The 15,932-nt window shown below is 37.7% G+C and overlaps 1 protein-coding gene across 2 annotated transcripts; it reads right to left on the minus strand.

Annotated features, from left to right (window-relative positions):
* Nucleotides 1-2,366: 2,366 nt before the first annotated feature.
* Nucleotides 2,367-5,946, minus strand: LOC104441631 (BTB/POZ domain-containing protein At3g05675). Of its 2 annotated transcripts, none has more exons than XM_010054791.3 (2): nt 5,637-5,946; nt 2,367-4,350 (listed from the first exon to the last, which is right to left on the minus strand). In XM_010054791.3, the coding sequence occupies exon 2, from the start codon at nt 4,247-4,249 to the stop codon at nt 2,954-2,956; it is 1,296 nt and encodes a 431-aa protein (XP_010053093.1). In that variant the 5' UTR covers nt 4,250-4,350; nt 5,637-5,946; the 3' UTR covers nt 2,367-2,953. The 2 variants fall into 2 exon arrangements, with proteins under 2 accessions (XP_010053093.1, XP_039167550.1); XM_039311616.1 differs by having other exon boundaries at nt 2,367-3,943; nt 5,637-5,944.
* Between the last annotated feature and the right edge of the window lie 9,986 nt (nt 5,947-15,932).

The raw sequence follows: 15,932 nt of genomic DNA on the forward strand, positions 1-15,932 counted from the left end.
GACAGCAATAATGGAAGTCATGGATCGGAGCAAAGTAAAGTGGGAGCTGCGACAAGAATGGCCATCAAACCTGCCTCGACCAAAAGCTTCAACTACCCGAATTCCATTCCCGGACATCCTACGAAAGACCCTCCTTCATGTTGCCTCGAATGATCATATCACATCATATGCTTCAAGCATCGCCACGACTATTTCTCCCCCTTTTCCTTCAAATGGTATATTTTTTTATTTAAACAAGAAGATTAGCGAGAAAGATAATCTGACACCACACTGCTTTCTTAGGAGTCTTCGTGGGGACCCACAAAAAACATTCTCTTAGGCAAGTGTGCAGAGAGGGGAATTATGCTTTCCACTAAGTGGATCCGTCTAGATCTGGATGCTCCATTTTTCCACTTATTATTAATATTAAATGACTAATTGTTAGTATTATTATTAAATAAATGGGGTTTTAAGTTCCTGTTCTTTGCTGTAAGCCACTTTAGTTTGCGATAAAGGGATATGATGCCCATCCCCCTTCCCCCAAATTACGGTCGTCTTTGTGGACAAGTGTGCATTTTTCTAACACGGATTCTTAAATCGACATGTTGGGAAGGAAGTGTCTTCTGGGTTTTTGGCACGGTTTCTTGCAGGTTCGATCCCTCATCATTCAGAATCTAACGAGACTCGTGTTCGTTTAAGGAAAAAAAAAAGAAAAAAAGAAAAAACAATAGACTATAGGTACAGCTCTCACATGTAGATGCAGTGATGGACTACCCACTTAGCTTTGGCCAAAATGCCATAGGGTTGTCAAAGAGACAGAGATGGAGATCCTCTTCAGTTTATTGAAAAGATCAATTTCGCTTGCTAACACGCGTCGCTAATTATTTTCTTCTTAGATATCAAAACTATGGCGGACGAGCACCCGGATCTCATGTATGTCAAAATTGCGGGTGTGATAAGAAGAGAGAAAATGCATCTATATAAAAGACGGCGTAGGGATTAACACTTATGATCGCGCGGTTTAATGAAATGGTGGAGTTTGAGTTGCGTTGCGCTGATTGTTTTGATATTATACCTTGTGTTTTGATGAACAATCTGATCGCTCATTGAGTTGATAGGAGGCGAAAGCAAAGTAGCTTGGGATTGATGTAAGTGAACACCGAAAGACTCTCTTAATCTTTGCGTTTACCAACAAAAGTTATATGACGCTATGTGCAATCTTATTTGCTTCTAAATAATTTTCATTCAGTAACAGATTACGGGATTATGTACCTTTGCATGTACATCTAAAAGCAGTAATTACATCTTTTTTTCTCTCAACGACTTATCCGGCAAAAGTAAAAAGGAAAAAAAACAAAGAGACGTGCATTTGCGTATGTGTGTGTGTGTGTATAATGTAGTTTTTGTCATAGTAAATCAACAGTTGCTATAAATGCAAAATGCATAGGTGTTATTGTTTGAATTATGCCTCCAAGAATTAGAGACTAGATAATCTCTCTCTCTCTCTCTCTCAGTGGCAGCTGTATAGGAGAGCCGACCAAAGACTTAATTTGACCCAGTTTTGGAGCATGGTTCTTCCTTGAGGTATAGGATTTGAAGCGGACACGCGAAGTTTTGCTGTAAAAGCTTTATTACTTTGGGAAGTTTTATCCTGAAAGGGCACGGGGGACCAGGTGAGCTTTACTTCATTAATCTTGCAGTTGGTTCTGACCACTTGACAATCATTAAATGTTCAATGTCAGCTCGAACCACCTTATAATAAATCCTTTTGCGACGAGCAGGGATACGTGAAAGAGCTTTCCAAGATTTCTCCACGAAGCAGTTAACAAACTTAAAAGTTATTTCCACAAGTGCGAGTGATCCTATTATTGATGACGTGCATATTTTTCAGGAGGCCTGCGTTTCCCTTCAACCAGCAACATGGTTGGCTTGAGATTACAAACTCTCACCAAACTCTCACCAAACTAGCTTAATCTTTTCCAAATGCAGAGCTATAACATGAACTAGAACAGAAGACGGTACAAAGAATCTGGATTATCACAAAGTGAAATCTGGAGATCTAGTCGGACAGAACTGAAATACAACGATGTCGAAAGGTCGAATAAAAAGAGTAATCCAAGAAAGCCTAAATTAGCTCCAGAGTCCATTGGTGCACATTAGAGCCTAAGAAACAGTCAGGCCAAAAAACTAGAAAGAGTCGCACATTTCCTAATCCATGCACAAACCCTTGGCATCAAAACTGAATGTACTAGCCTCGTTTACATGGATGAGTGGACTACTTAGTGCTGACCACGAAAGGGAAGATTGCAGGGGCCCTCCATACCCGATGAGCTGTGCTCAAAACAATTCAGGTAACAACACATTGAGGAACAGAGAAATGGCAAGAATCAAAGAAATGCAGCTCATAATATTGCAGGAAAGGCAGGTTTACAATGAGGGAGTGCACAAGGTTTCTTTTCTCCTAAAGGAAAATCAAATTCAACTGTCTGTGTACGATACAAGTAGCTGCATCTTACTGGACGATCAATATTGTCTTGTGGAAATAGGAACATAAGAAGTACGGTACATATGTGTGTCAGGACACCTTGCTATGTGTTTTCCTTCCTTGAGATGTCAGCTTGTAATGGAGGAACCACAACTTAATGGTACGCTCCATGCAGTTATTAGATTAAAACTAGCTGAATACTGCCACAAGAAACTTAATCTAAGGCACCAGGTATATATACTTTGTTAGCTAGTGCTTGTGATTGCAACTTTGGCAAGATCAAGCAATTCGCATGATTACGCACAGCCACTGTCTGTTGTATCCTATTCATCTTGCGGATTGAAACTACATTTTGAAAGTGCTCTTCGTAGAGGTGAGAAAAGCCCATGAAAATAGGGCAGAACCAACTCCATTAGAACTAGACATATCCACTGGACCTTCGAGCTCGATCTACTAAAGTAGAACTAGTCATAACAGTGCCATAACAGATCACAAGCTGATAGGGGCATTATCACCCTCGTCTACTGCCTCTGTCAACCGCCTCTTTGCAGATTTGGTCCTATAGCACCATACTTCGAAGGCCTCGGTTAAGTCGGGAAACTTCGCCTGCTCGGCTTTCATCCAATCTGCCAGGATATCAGCTTGATCATTCGATGGCAGTGCTAATATGAAGGAGACGATGGCACCTTCGATGCTTTGGCACAAGTCTTCATCCATTTTATAAGGAAAACTGGCCTCCTCATCGCTCTTTAAATCTAGAAGAGGTTTCATTTTTCTTATATAAGGGAGCCACAGTTTAAGTATCTGCACCCGAAAAACAGCCGGAAGGATCACGTTCCCATACCCGACTGCTTCCAAGACTTTCCCACACACTTCTATTAGCTTTAGCTTCAAACCCCACATGACAGACTTAAGCTTCTGGTCTTCAACAATTCCCAAAATATTTTCAGAGGTTTCCGCCCATGTTGAGACAAAGTCCTTCATGAGTTCCATTTTCGGCAGTATGTTACTCATCCAATCAAGATCGCTTAAACCCTGCAATATATCGACCTCTGCTGTATCGGATGCAAGATCCGACGCATTAAGCAAGGAGGACAACTTGCTTTCAAATGAGGAGAACATAAAAGAAAGGCCCTTTTTAACTACTGACTTCACTTCATCATCAACAGTGATTAATGGCGTGTCCTCATCTTCCCGTAGCATGAATTCTATTTGCTCTTGGGCAGAGCTTTTGAGCTCCTCTCCAAATGGAGGACAAGGCCCACCAGTGGATGTGGCGAAACGAAATGCAGAAACAAAAACACTCTTAGTGACAGTAAAGTCAACTGGTTGAATCCTGGCTAATATGGGCATGGTGACCGGACCAAGCTTTGACGCAGCTTCCATTATCTCTTCTTCTTCCTTGTCGTCCCAGGGAATAGCCTCCAGGTACTGGATGCAGCTATGAGTGATCTCTTCACAGTGAAATGCAATTGCTACCTGAAGTATACCAAGAGCAGATTTCACTGAGCCATAGAAGCCCAAATGCGACTGGCAAGGTGAATAAAGCAGCTCCAGAAGTTTGACATGGTGATCATAGTCTAGCTTTGAACAGTTAATTTCAATGCAAGTCGTGGAAACTGGAGAAGAGAGTTTTTCTGCAAAGAACTTGCTCTTCTCTGTCAATATGGAGGAATGGCAGTAAAAAAATTCAGATCTTCCTTCATTATTCAAGAGGCATAATCTGACATCACTGGTGACTCGATCACCAAGTCTGCAGGGCTCATGTTCTCGGGTAGCCTCCATACATCAAAGTTCCAACAAACAGGTTCATGATTCATGGAGTTGAAAGCATAAACTATCCTCCACCATTACAATGCATTAACGATCTAATGAGATAAATCAATCTGCAGAAGTTTTAGTAAAGTTCAGGGTAAGAGAAGTTCTATAACAGTATAGGAAGGGATGAAATAACCAGAAATCTCTCTACATCTAGTCAATTTCCAAGGTTTTACAAGACCAGGAACTTTGAAACATCATGTCATAAAGTAAATTATAAAGTTGATTGAGCACCATATGGCTAGGGAACGGCAAGCCCCAAGAGTTCCTGAGTCATTCATGATCCATGAAAAAAAAACCTTTGGAAGAAGATCTAATTAGTAATTTGAATAGCTATAACAGACGGAGATTCTTAAGCTATGTTGATCAAGTACTATCTTAAGTCAGCTAAATCAACCCCAGTACCACAGCACCCACTACCTCTCTTAAGGGCATTGCTCTAAATTTCTTCTCATCCAAGTAATCCATGAATCTTGGTCAGTCAGATTTCTGCTCATTCATTAACCTGGCAACAGTTTTGAAAGTCTGATGATTTCCTCATGAACTAAAAAGTTCGACATGAAGTATCATATCATGACCTAAGAGACAACCGGGGCACATCAGGGTTCCAGTGCACAAGATCAGACATGGATGACCTAAGAGACAACCAGGGCATTTCAGAGCTCCGTTTCTAATGGAGTTCCAAAGCAAGCAACATGAATGACTAAACTATTCTTCTCACCAGTCACTACATTGTTGACTCGTTAATTTGCAAGGACAAAGACACAATAAGTACCTGAGCATTTATCCGTCTAACAACCTAAATTTTTCCTATTTCGTCCAATCAAGTACCTTAACTTTTCAAATTTGATTCAATGTAAAGTATCTCTAAATAGATCCCATGTCATGTGATTTTACTACCTAGGTCACTTACTAAGCAAAAGTTAAACCCAATTGTTGACGTGGCTCGCCTACTCAGTGAGAATTATGTCAATCTCTGTCTAGGTATATCGTGATGACAGAGAGCATTGACCTGGCGGTCCGATATGTCTCTATTGAGGTGGCATCATTTCAAGAGGGTCATATCGGAGTCCAATGTGCACATTTTATGGCTATCTATCGTGGTTAATATCCAATTTGGCAATTTTGGGCCGCTGCGATTTCCTCTAACTCAATCCACAAGAGAGGGCATAGGTACAATACTCAGGAAAAGCTAAAAAATATCTCTATCTTTTATGCGAAAACTTAAACAGCAACACCATAAAGACACCCTTGCCACAACAAATGAGCTCCTAACATCAAAAGGGTATTCCTATTTCCTCGAAATGAATGAACTTCCATCAAATTGGAAACCAACAGAGATTAAACATCTTACTCGAACAGGGCCTCGGAAACTCCACCGCTCTTCCCTCTCGGAGGAATCAGGGGACGGTCGTTAGGTCACCCAAACTCCACCCGAGCTGAGCTGACACGCTTGGCTTGCGCTCTCCCGACGGATCTTGCAGAGACCCATTTGAGAGCAACAGCAGCAGGAGCGACCCTGTTCGGTGAAGATAAGGATTGGGGGAAAAACTGGAAGTGGAACTGAACAGGGGAGTCTCTCTCTCTCTCTCCCCCTCCCTCTCCAGGACAGGCACAGGTGGTGGAAATTAGGGCTTCTTGCCCTGCAAAATGGCGAAAGTCTAATAGATAAACATTTTCTAAAATATAGAGCTGGCAGAAGCAAACGTTATATTTCTAAAATAAGTTTCATATTGGTGTTATTTTTTAGTGGGTGTTATTAAAGATTACATTTTGGGGGGAAAAATGAAAAAAAAAAAAAAAAAAACCTAAGTTGTGCCAATTTTCCAAAAGTTCTCGCATGTTGGGCTTTATTCTAAAATATACCCGAATTTCACAACTTTATCCTAATGGACTGCTGAGAGAGGCGCACGTGAGTGGATTGGGACCTAGCGAATTTCACAACTTTATCTCGCATGATGAGCATTGTACTTGTTAGCTAGCATTAATTTTCACCCATAATGAGTTTAAAGGGTTCATTGAGAAAATTGTCGCATTCTATATGTTTTTGCTATTTTTAATGAGGGTTTTGAGAAATTAACACCGATTTAAGAATAGTTTAATTTTTTTTCCTCACATTGAAAATGAAATCCATTTTGTGCTAACTTAAGCAACAAAATTGACATGTGTGTCATGAATAATAATTACTAGTTTTAACAAAATATACGCATTATTATATGCGAAAGCTCTTGATCTAGACAAATAAAAAAATTTCTTTGTGAAAGTGGATCTAATTTTGCATTGAAATACATTTTTGGATTGCTAAAATTCCCTTTTCTGCTCACCATTTGTTCCAAAAAGCTTTTAGGCGTGGCCAAATCTAACTTAAGCGAAAAGAGAAGTAGAATGTCTCGAATAACTACACAAGGAAAAATTCAAAGCACTTTAAATATTATTGTTATTGACTTCAAAATGTATTGCTTTGGGCTTTATGTATTTAGCAGGCTAATTTCATTAAAAAAAAACATCAACTTTAGGTCGATGGACAAATATGGTCAAAACTTTTTTTTTTATCTCATGAAAAAGCAAAAATTTTAGGTCGAGGGACAAATATGGCCCGAACTTTTTTTTGTCTCGTAAAAAAGAACCAACTTTAAGTTAAGTGACAATTATGGCCCCAAATTTTTTTTTTTTGGTCTCATAAAAAATTACAAACTTTCACTCCTATCCAAAATCTAACCTCTATCAATCTTTCTATTTGAAGTTAACCTTATTTCAGGAGAAAAGGTTCTAGCCATGAGGTTGGTGGATCTCATCCATGATTTCTCTCGACGGACGATAATTTACAGCTTCATATTACGATAAAATGATAAAGTCTAATCAAAGAAATTCAATTTGGAGATTTTTTTACTTGTAAGTGAAGTATAGAAGACGACACGGTTTCATTGTTATTCTTCAAGCTGTGGCTCAACCAAGAAGACAATGGATGGTGTTAGTCAGCAATCACACATGGATTTATTGGTAAGGACAATCAATGAATTTAAGTTAAGAGGGACCGGATTTAGGATTTAAGTGAAAATTGATGATTTTTTTTTTAAACAAAAAAAATTGGATTAGAATTGTCACTTGACCTAGAATTGATGCTTTTTTACATGACAAAAAAAGTTTGGTCCAAATTTGTCACTCGATCAAAAGTTAATACTTTTTTACGAGATAAAAAAAAAGTTTTGGTCAAATTTCTTCGTCGATCCAAAGTTTGTGTTTTTTTTTTGGAATCACTGAACATCAAGTAATTCTTGTATATACACCAAAATTTCAAATATTTTGCGAACTCCAAAAAATTATAAAGACATACCTGTAAATAAAAAAAATAAAAAAGAGGTCTCTCTCTTTCCTTCGCTCGAGTCTCGACACTTCACCTTCTTCTTCCTTCAATCCTTCCACGTACCCCTCTCTCTCTCTGTCTCTTTCTCTCTCTCCCCGTTTCACCCACCTCAGCCGCCGTACCAGCGGAGCTCTAAAGGCATCCGAACTGCTTCTCTCTTCAGGTGCTCTCCGTTTCTCTCTCTATCTCTCTCTCTTCTGGGTGGAATTGAACTTATACACTGCCGGGGGGGCCGGACACAGTGATTCAATGCGGCTCTCGAGGCGTCTTTTCGATGACGCATGCAATGTTCCTCGCACGGGTGACTGTACTAATCGTAGTACTGCCTCGTTGCGCTGATGATGAAGCTGCCGACGTATAGTTGGTAGGCCTTGAGGTCCCATCATCCGAGGTTTTTTCTTCTTCTTTTTTGGAACTAACATCATCAGAGGTTCACAGCCTCGACTATGTCTACTCTGCTTTACGAGAAGAATTTGGTTGTATCAATTGAATTGAAAGGCTAGCGCTTCCGCTTCTAGACATTGTTTTGTGCGGAATCTGTGCGGAGCATTGCGTAGGCTTGCCTTTCCCTAGCTATATTATTATGCGATTGTTAATTTGGGCTAATGTTTAGATAGTGAAATTTGACAATTTGAATATATGATCTGGAAAAATTGAAACCCAATGCATCCAATGATAAAATTGATGCCGATTTGTTTGGTATTATACTATTTTGAATATCATGGAGCAATTATTAATAAGTTGAGTTTCTCGATACAATAATTGGTTGAGTTGCTGTCATTGGTGACAATTTACTAGCACTCTTGGCCATTGAGGTTTTTTTTTAGGTTCATAACTTGCACAGTGTACTCTCCTTACGATATCTATAGTTGGTAGATAAAATGTGCTGATTTGAGGTTCCTCCAGTTTGGAATGGATGATAACTGGAGGCGCTAGAGCAAGATTTATGGTGGAAGTAGCTGTAAATACTTTCACATTGTCTCTGTCTTTGCTCTTTTTTTTGGAAATGTCAAACATGATTGCTCTTGCAAAATTATCTTGATAATTTGAAAACTATTATGGCATTATTTTTTGTTTCTCTAATGGTTGAAAGTTATGGATGTTTCGACAGCAGTTTTAGCGAACAGTTATTGCGAAGACGATCTAACAAAAAAGACTTTTTGACTATTGTTGAATGAGATGGTACTTCTAAGATATCATCATTTTCTTAGATGACTTGGAAGGATGTGGAAATGGAAGGTATGCTTTCCTATATTAAGTAGATATGGCAGTTTAGAAGTGGGCGATTTAGAAGGTACAAAAGAAGGATTTGAGCAATGAGAGTGAAGTTGCATGTTGATAATTTCTCTTTGCATTTGATTCAGCTAAAGTGAAGACCAATCACGTTAAATACCGAGAAGGATGGGAACTAATAGAATCCACGCTATGAGAATTGCAAGCTAAGATGAGGAAAGGTTAGGTTGCGTTTGGTAAGCTCCCGGGAATCGGTGTTTTTGTTCTTTTGTTCCCGGAAGCAGAAATAAAACAAAAACGCGTTTGGTAAGTTTTTTGTTCTCGATAACAAATTTGTTCCTGAAAATAGATTTGGAACAGAAACAAAAAAATAAAAATAAAAGGTTGCTTCTTGTTTCCGGGAACAACTCCAAAAACAAAAATCAAAAAACAAAAATTAAGCATTTTTTTTTTCTTTTCTCTTCCTCTCTTCTTCCCCTAGCGGGTTGCTAGCCTCGGCACCAGCCAGCAACCGACTAAACAAGGCTTGGCGGCCTCACCAGACCCTCGTCGGCCTCCGATGAGGTTGTCCCGAGCTCGCCGGCCATTGGCGAGGCCCCCCAAGCCTCAACGTGGTTGGGGAGGCTCCCCTGAGCCTCGCCTAGATCTAGTGAGGTTGAGCCTTGCATGACCACCACGAGCCTGTCCCAATCATGACAAGGCTCCCCCAAGGTTAGTGACCTCGTCGGCCCTTGTCTAGTCGGTCGTCAACCAAAGAACCGGCTAGAGAAATGAGAAAAAAAAAAAAAGAAAAAAGAAAATTTTAATAAAATTATTAATAAATTAAAAGAAATTCTAAATCACAAAAATATATGGGGTCGTACCAAACACATTTCTCTTCTGGGAATAAATATTTTATGTAGTTATCAAACGTGTTTAAATACTCAGAAATTATTCCCGAGAGCAGAATTAGAGAAAAGTGTTTTTGAAAAAAAGTTGTTTCCTGAACAAAAACGTTACGAAATAAACCCTTAATAATTCTTTATTTTATTTAGCTTTTTTGGCATTATAGCTTTTGAATTGTTGGAGCTGATTGATGATGTTAAATCATGGCAGAGAATGTTTGTGTATCATCTATGGCTCCAGTTTCTTGATGTGAAATTACCTTCATTATTTATTTCTTTCCTGTGTACACAACCATCGTCTCTTAGAAGATTGACTTTGTTAGGCTGAGATTTGTGAATCGTGGACATCTGAAATTGATCCTCATAATGGCAAGCGCAAATGTGAGGCACTGTGGCCCATTTTGAAGATTGCTCACCGGAAAAACCGACATATATTCATTTGTAGCATTGCAGGAAAGATGTCTTGAAAGAATTGTACGAGTTCTGCTTGGAGCAGGGTTATGCCAACAAAAGCCTAATTGCCGAGTGGAAGAACTTGTTCCCTTTTAGTCTTGGTGGTGTTTGCTGCTCTTTTAGTTTTGTTCAGTTAGGATCTTTACAGTTGTGAGTTGAAGACATATTTATTAGAATAGGTCGATTCTTGATAGGCATCTCACCCAGTTGATTTGATTGAAGTTCTGTTAGTTTTGTTCAGTTAGGATCTTTACACGACACGTATCTATAAGGTGGATTAGTGATATCCTGAATTGTAAGCTAATTTAGTGTATCTATCGATTTAACAGATTCATAAATTCTCGTATATTTACCCATCAAATAATGTTATTTTTTTTTGTACTTTATCCTCATGCTGTAATTTGATGGTTATAGAATACTTAGAAGTAAAATGATACTTTACAATACAATTATAAACGGCATGAGATATCAAGATTCATCAGTTATATATAAATATCATTCTCATGTTAATAAAGCAATGAAAAATTATATCTCCCAATATGTAAAAATGGTTACAATAACAAGTACTTGAAGTTGAGAGTTCTTTTTCATATCTCATTGAATCTTACTCAAGGTTTCATATTCTGTGATATTTCTCGCCAAAAATACATTTCTCTATGAAGAAAGTATTATTTGAAGGTACTTTGCGGAATAGTACGATTTGATTCGATTCAATTCCCAATTCACAAAGTACTTGTGAAAATAGAGTTACTTGCGAAATCTAATCGAAGATGCTGAAGTCGAAGCAGATTGAAATTGCTCCTAAGCTTCACTGATCGCTTATCTCTGTTCTGCTCTGTTTGTTGTTTGAAGATCTCGAAGTGCCTTGCACTCACTTAATCCTTCTCTATCAGATCCGATCATCATCGGTGACACGCCCAGGACTCCGTCTTGTAAGTTCAACCGGTGATCGCGACTGCAATTGCACATCATCAAGGACCTGAGAGCACGAAAATGGTAGCAAGAACACATAAATACCCATTTCCAATCCATGTTAACATCTCCAACTTCGTTACTATCAAGCTAGCCGAAGACAACTTTCTTCTTTGGCAAGCACAATTCCACAGATTCTTGCGAAGTCAAGAGCTATTTGGATTTGTTAGTGGAGAAACTCCATCACCTACTCAATCATTACAGGTTGAAGTTGAAGGACATGAGACAGAAGTTGTGAATCCCGATTATACTAATTGGGTAAGAACATATCAACTTGTATCATCATGGATCAGTGGAGCTGTATCCGAAAATATCCTGAGTCTGATAATTGGTTTGGAAACTTCTTATGAGGTATGGCAAACTCTACTTAATCAATTCACACAAAAATGTGTAGCTAGAGAGTTTGAATTAAGAGGAAAGCTATAAGCCTGCCAGAAACGAGATCGAGCATTATCAGTTTATCTCGGGAAATACAAGTCAATCTGTGATCAACTAAATGCAATTGGAAAGCTAAGAGATAAGATAACGAAGATGTTTGGTGTTTTGGAGGGATTATGATTTGAATATGAGAACTTTAAAACTACAATATATTGCTTAAAACCTCAACCGGAGTATGATGAAGTAATATCACAGTTAGAGAGGTTTGAAGCAATATTACAAAGCTACTCCTCAAGCCAATACAATCCTAATCTAGCCTATTATGGACAAAGAAAATCTGAAGTCCAGCAAAAGGAGGAGTTTGACAGAGAACCTGTTCAGCAAAACTCTAGTTTTGGAGGTTCAAGAGGTAGTAATTGCGAAGGACATAGTTATAGGAGAGGACGTCCTTTCAACAATAGAAATCGTAGCTGTGGATATCTTGGAAGAAATCTGAGTTATAGGCCAAGTAACTTGAATCATGAACAGGAGGGTCAGCGTTTTAACCAGTTCAATAACTTCTTTGGTTTTGGTTCTGGTCAAGAATTTCGACCATATGCTGGTTCTTCACAAAGGTATCAAGATACAAATCATATCCCTCCTCAAATCTAACATTTCACAAACATTTGCAGGTTGAGAAAACAACAGATAATATCCAATTGGAGTGTCAAATTTGTAAATGTCCAGGACATGATGCACTTCATTGTTGGTATCGATTCAACAACTCATATCAAGCTGAGAAAATTCCAACAGCATTAGCAGCAATGCATCTTAAAGATTCTAAAGGAATGAGTAGTATCCAGATATTGGTGCGACCGCCCACATCAATGCAAACTCGGGTATTCTTCATAACCCCTCTAGATACAATGGGACCGATACAGTTATGATCGGGAATGGCTCATGTCTACCTGTTGCCTATATTGGTGGTGCGTTGTTACATATCGAAGTTGATTCATTACCTCTAAATGCTATGCTGATTGTTCTTGAAATTAAAAAAAAAAAAAAATCTTTTATTGGTATCAAAACTAACAGATGATTATCCCTGTTCATTTGTTTTGATAAAAATGGGGTCTATATAAAGGACAATTACACCAACACAACCCTGATGCTTAGAAGGAAAGTTAAAGGACTCTACCGAGTGGATCCTCAAACCACAGAGGCCTTTTTCACTCAAAGACACAAAGCTGTAGGAGAAGATGTGTGACACCAGCAATTAGCTCACACCAACCTGAAAACCTTGAAGTATCTGCATAATCAACAGTTGATTCATTGCAATACGAGAATACAAACTATGTGTAGAAGCTGTCAAGTTGCCAAGAGTACTACTTTACCATTTTCTTTATCAGATTTTGCAACTTCTATTCCTTTAGAAAAGATTCACTGTGATATTTGGGGTCCTTCACCAGTCAATTCCTTTCAAAATTTCAAATACTATGTCATCTTTGTGGACAACTTTTCTCGTTACAGTTGGATCTATCCAATGAAATTGAAATCAGACTTCTATGACATCTTTGTCATGTTTCAGAAACAAGTAGAAAATCAATTTGATTGTAGAATCAAGATCTTTCAATGTGATGGTGGAGGAGAATTCATCAGCCACAAATTTCAAACTCATTTACAGAATTGTGACATTACACAATGTGTTTCTTGTCCCTACACACCATAACAGAATGGGATTTCTGAAAGAAAACATCGTCATATTATTGAATTGGGCCTAGCTATGCTCTATCATGCTAGAATTCCATTGAAATATTGGGTTGATGCATTTATGACATCTAACTATATTGTCAATATACTTCCCATACCAAAGTTACAAATGCAATCACCTTACAGCAAAATTTATCGACAAGAGCCAAGTTGTGAACATCTAAGAATCTTTGGATGTGCATGTTATCCCTATCTCGGACCATATGCACAACACAAATTTGATCCACGATCACTCACATGTGTGTTTCTGGGATATAGTGAACGCCATAAGGGATATCGATGTCTTGTTCCTACCATTGGTCGTATATACATTAGTTGACACGTGATGTTCGACGAAAGTTTCTTTCCTTTTACTAAGAAACTAACAACAGAGTATAATCAGTATACTACTCTGTATCGACTATGGGTAGAAGAAGTTAAACTCCTAGATTCTACAAGTGCAGATCAAGTGCAATCTCACTCAAATGCACATACAGGACATTTACAAGATAGTGGAATCATGGATGCAGAGAACTTCAATTCTCTCCATCCTGTTATAGTGCCATCAAATTCATCTCTTTTACATTTGCAATCTGAAGAACAAGAAGTTCCTACTTACACAACTGAGACACCAGATGAAATCATTATCGACCAAGCTCATCAAAATCCTCAACCTACTTCACAAGGTACACTTTCTACTCACCCTATGTAAACTCGATCAAAATCTGGCATTGTTAAGCTAAATCCCAGATATGCATGTCTTGTTGAATATAAAGTTCCTCCTAAACCACGATCAATTAAATCAGCTTTAGCAGATGATAACTCTATAAAAATAGAGTTATTTTACTTATTTTAGGCAACAATTAATGCAATATCTATGAGAAAATATTTGGATTTCCTTCTTATTATTTAAATTTTCCTTATTTATGCAAAATAATGAGATATGGAGAATATAAAGAAAAGAATGGCAAAAAATTAGGAATTCAAATCAAGAAGTAGTGGAAGATAAATATTAAATCAGAATCATCTGATTTACTCCCTAATTTTATGCGCAATTGCTTAGAGTTTGGATATATCCTCTAAATGGGAGAACATTGAGAGCCAGAGAGAGCAGTTAGGTTTTTGTTAGATTGTTTTTCATTATTCTGAGAGTTTTTTCAAGTATTTTGAAGAGAAGACCAAAGTGGTGACATAATTATTGTTCTTTGATTCAAGATGCTAGGTTTGATATATATTTTTACTTTTTCTTCTACTATGTTCTAATTTTCTTTTGTTAGGTTTTACGATGTAGCCTAACCATGATGATGCGACTTTCATAATTTTTATATTTTACAATTGATTTCATTCATGTGAGTTATATATTATTGTGCTTAATGCTTCTGAGTGACTGGCCATCACTTGAATGATCTAATATGCATGTTTGAGACTGAGAAGTGATAATATGCAATTGCTCATTATAATAAATAACCATGAATTAAATGTGGATAGAGATATACTGCGTTATTTGTGTAACTTTTGGTGATAAGGTGATCCAAAAGACTCATTGTAAGTTAGAAATATTCATAGTTTTTAATGCACTTATGTTTATTTGAATTCACATAGAGATATAGTGGATTAATAAACTGAATAGGTTTGCTATACCTAGAGATAGGATAGTAAATTGATTAGAAAATTCCGCTATCACATGTTTGATATCGTTCTTGTACCCACAACAATCTGAAATTCATATCTAGTGGTTACGGTGAAATCAAATACTCTAACATATTTATCTCGATTGATTTACGGCATTTAGTCTCCCAATTTTGTTTTTAAATTATTCTAAATTATATTTTGATCTGTTAGATAAATTTTAGAATTAATCTATTTTAGTATTTAATTAGTTTATTAATTATCGATCTCCGTGGGACAATATTTTTTCTTATCATTATATTACTTGTTCGACACGTACACTTGCGTTTAGAATTTTATGAACAGCAGATGAAGGTTGGTATACAATAATGAAAGATGAAATGGATGCTCTGTATCAAAACCAGACCTAGTTATTAGTTCCTCGAACTAATCAAATGAATGTCATAGGATGTAAATGGGTGTTTAAAACGAAGCTAGCACCTGATGGAAGTCTTGATAGATTGAAGGCTCGATTAGTAGCTAAGGGGTTTCACCAAGACGAAGGAGTTGATTTCACAAAAACATTTAGTCCTGTTGTCAAACAATGCCACCATTCGTATAGTGCTCTCTGTGGCAATGATGAAGAAATGGCCAATACATCAACTTGATGTTAAAAATGCGTTCCTACATGGAACATTGAATGAAATAGTCTATATGGAGCAACCCCTTGGCTTTATACATCCTCAGAAGTCTCAATATGTGTGTTCTCAAGAAGTCCTTATATGGTCTTCGTCAAGCACCGCGTGCTTGGTTTGACAAGTTCAACAATTTTCTTCTTGAAGCTGGTTTCTTCTGTAGTACGACTGATCCCTCACTCTTTATACTTCATGATGGACCAAAAATAGTGCTTCTGTTACTCTATGTAGATAATATTGTATTGACTAGCAGCTCAGATCAATTACTAGCTAAACTGATTAAATCTCTAAGTCTTCAATGTCACATGAAAGATCTCAGATGTCTTCATTATTTTCTA

This window comes from Eucalyptus grandis, chromosome 4 (assembly GCF_016545825.1).
Source record: "Eucalyptus grandis isolate ANBG69807.140 chromosome 4, ASM1654582v1, whole genome shotgun sequence".
Lineage (NCBI taxonomy): Eukaryota > Viridiplantae > Streptophyta > Magnoliopsida > Myrtales > Myrtaceae > Eucalyptus > Eucalyptus grandis.

Bases quoted from the DNA above. Each gene is read 5' to 3' on its own strand.
- LOC104441631 (XM_010054791.3), bottom strand. From the start codon at position 4,249: ATGGAGGCTACCCGAGAACATGAGCCCTGCAGACTTGGTGATCGAGTC.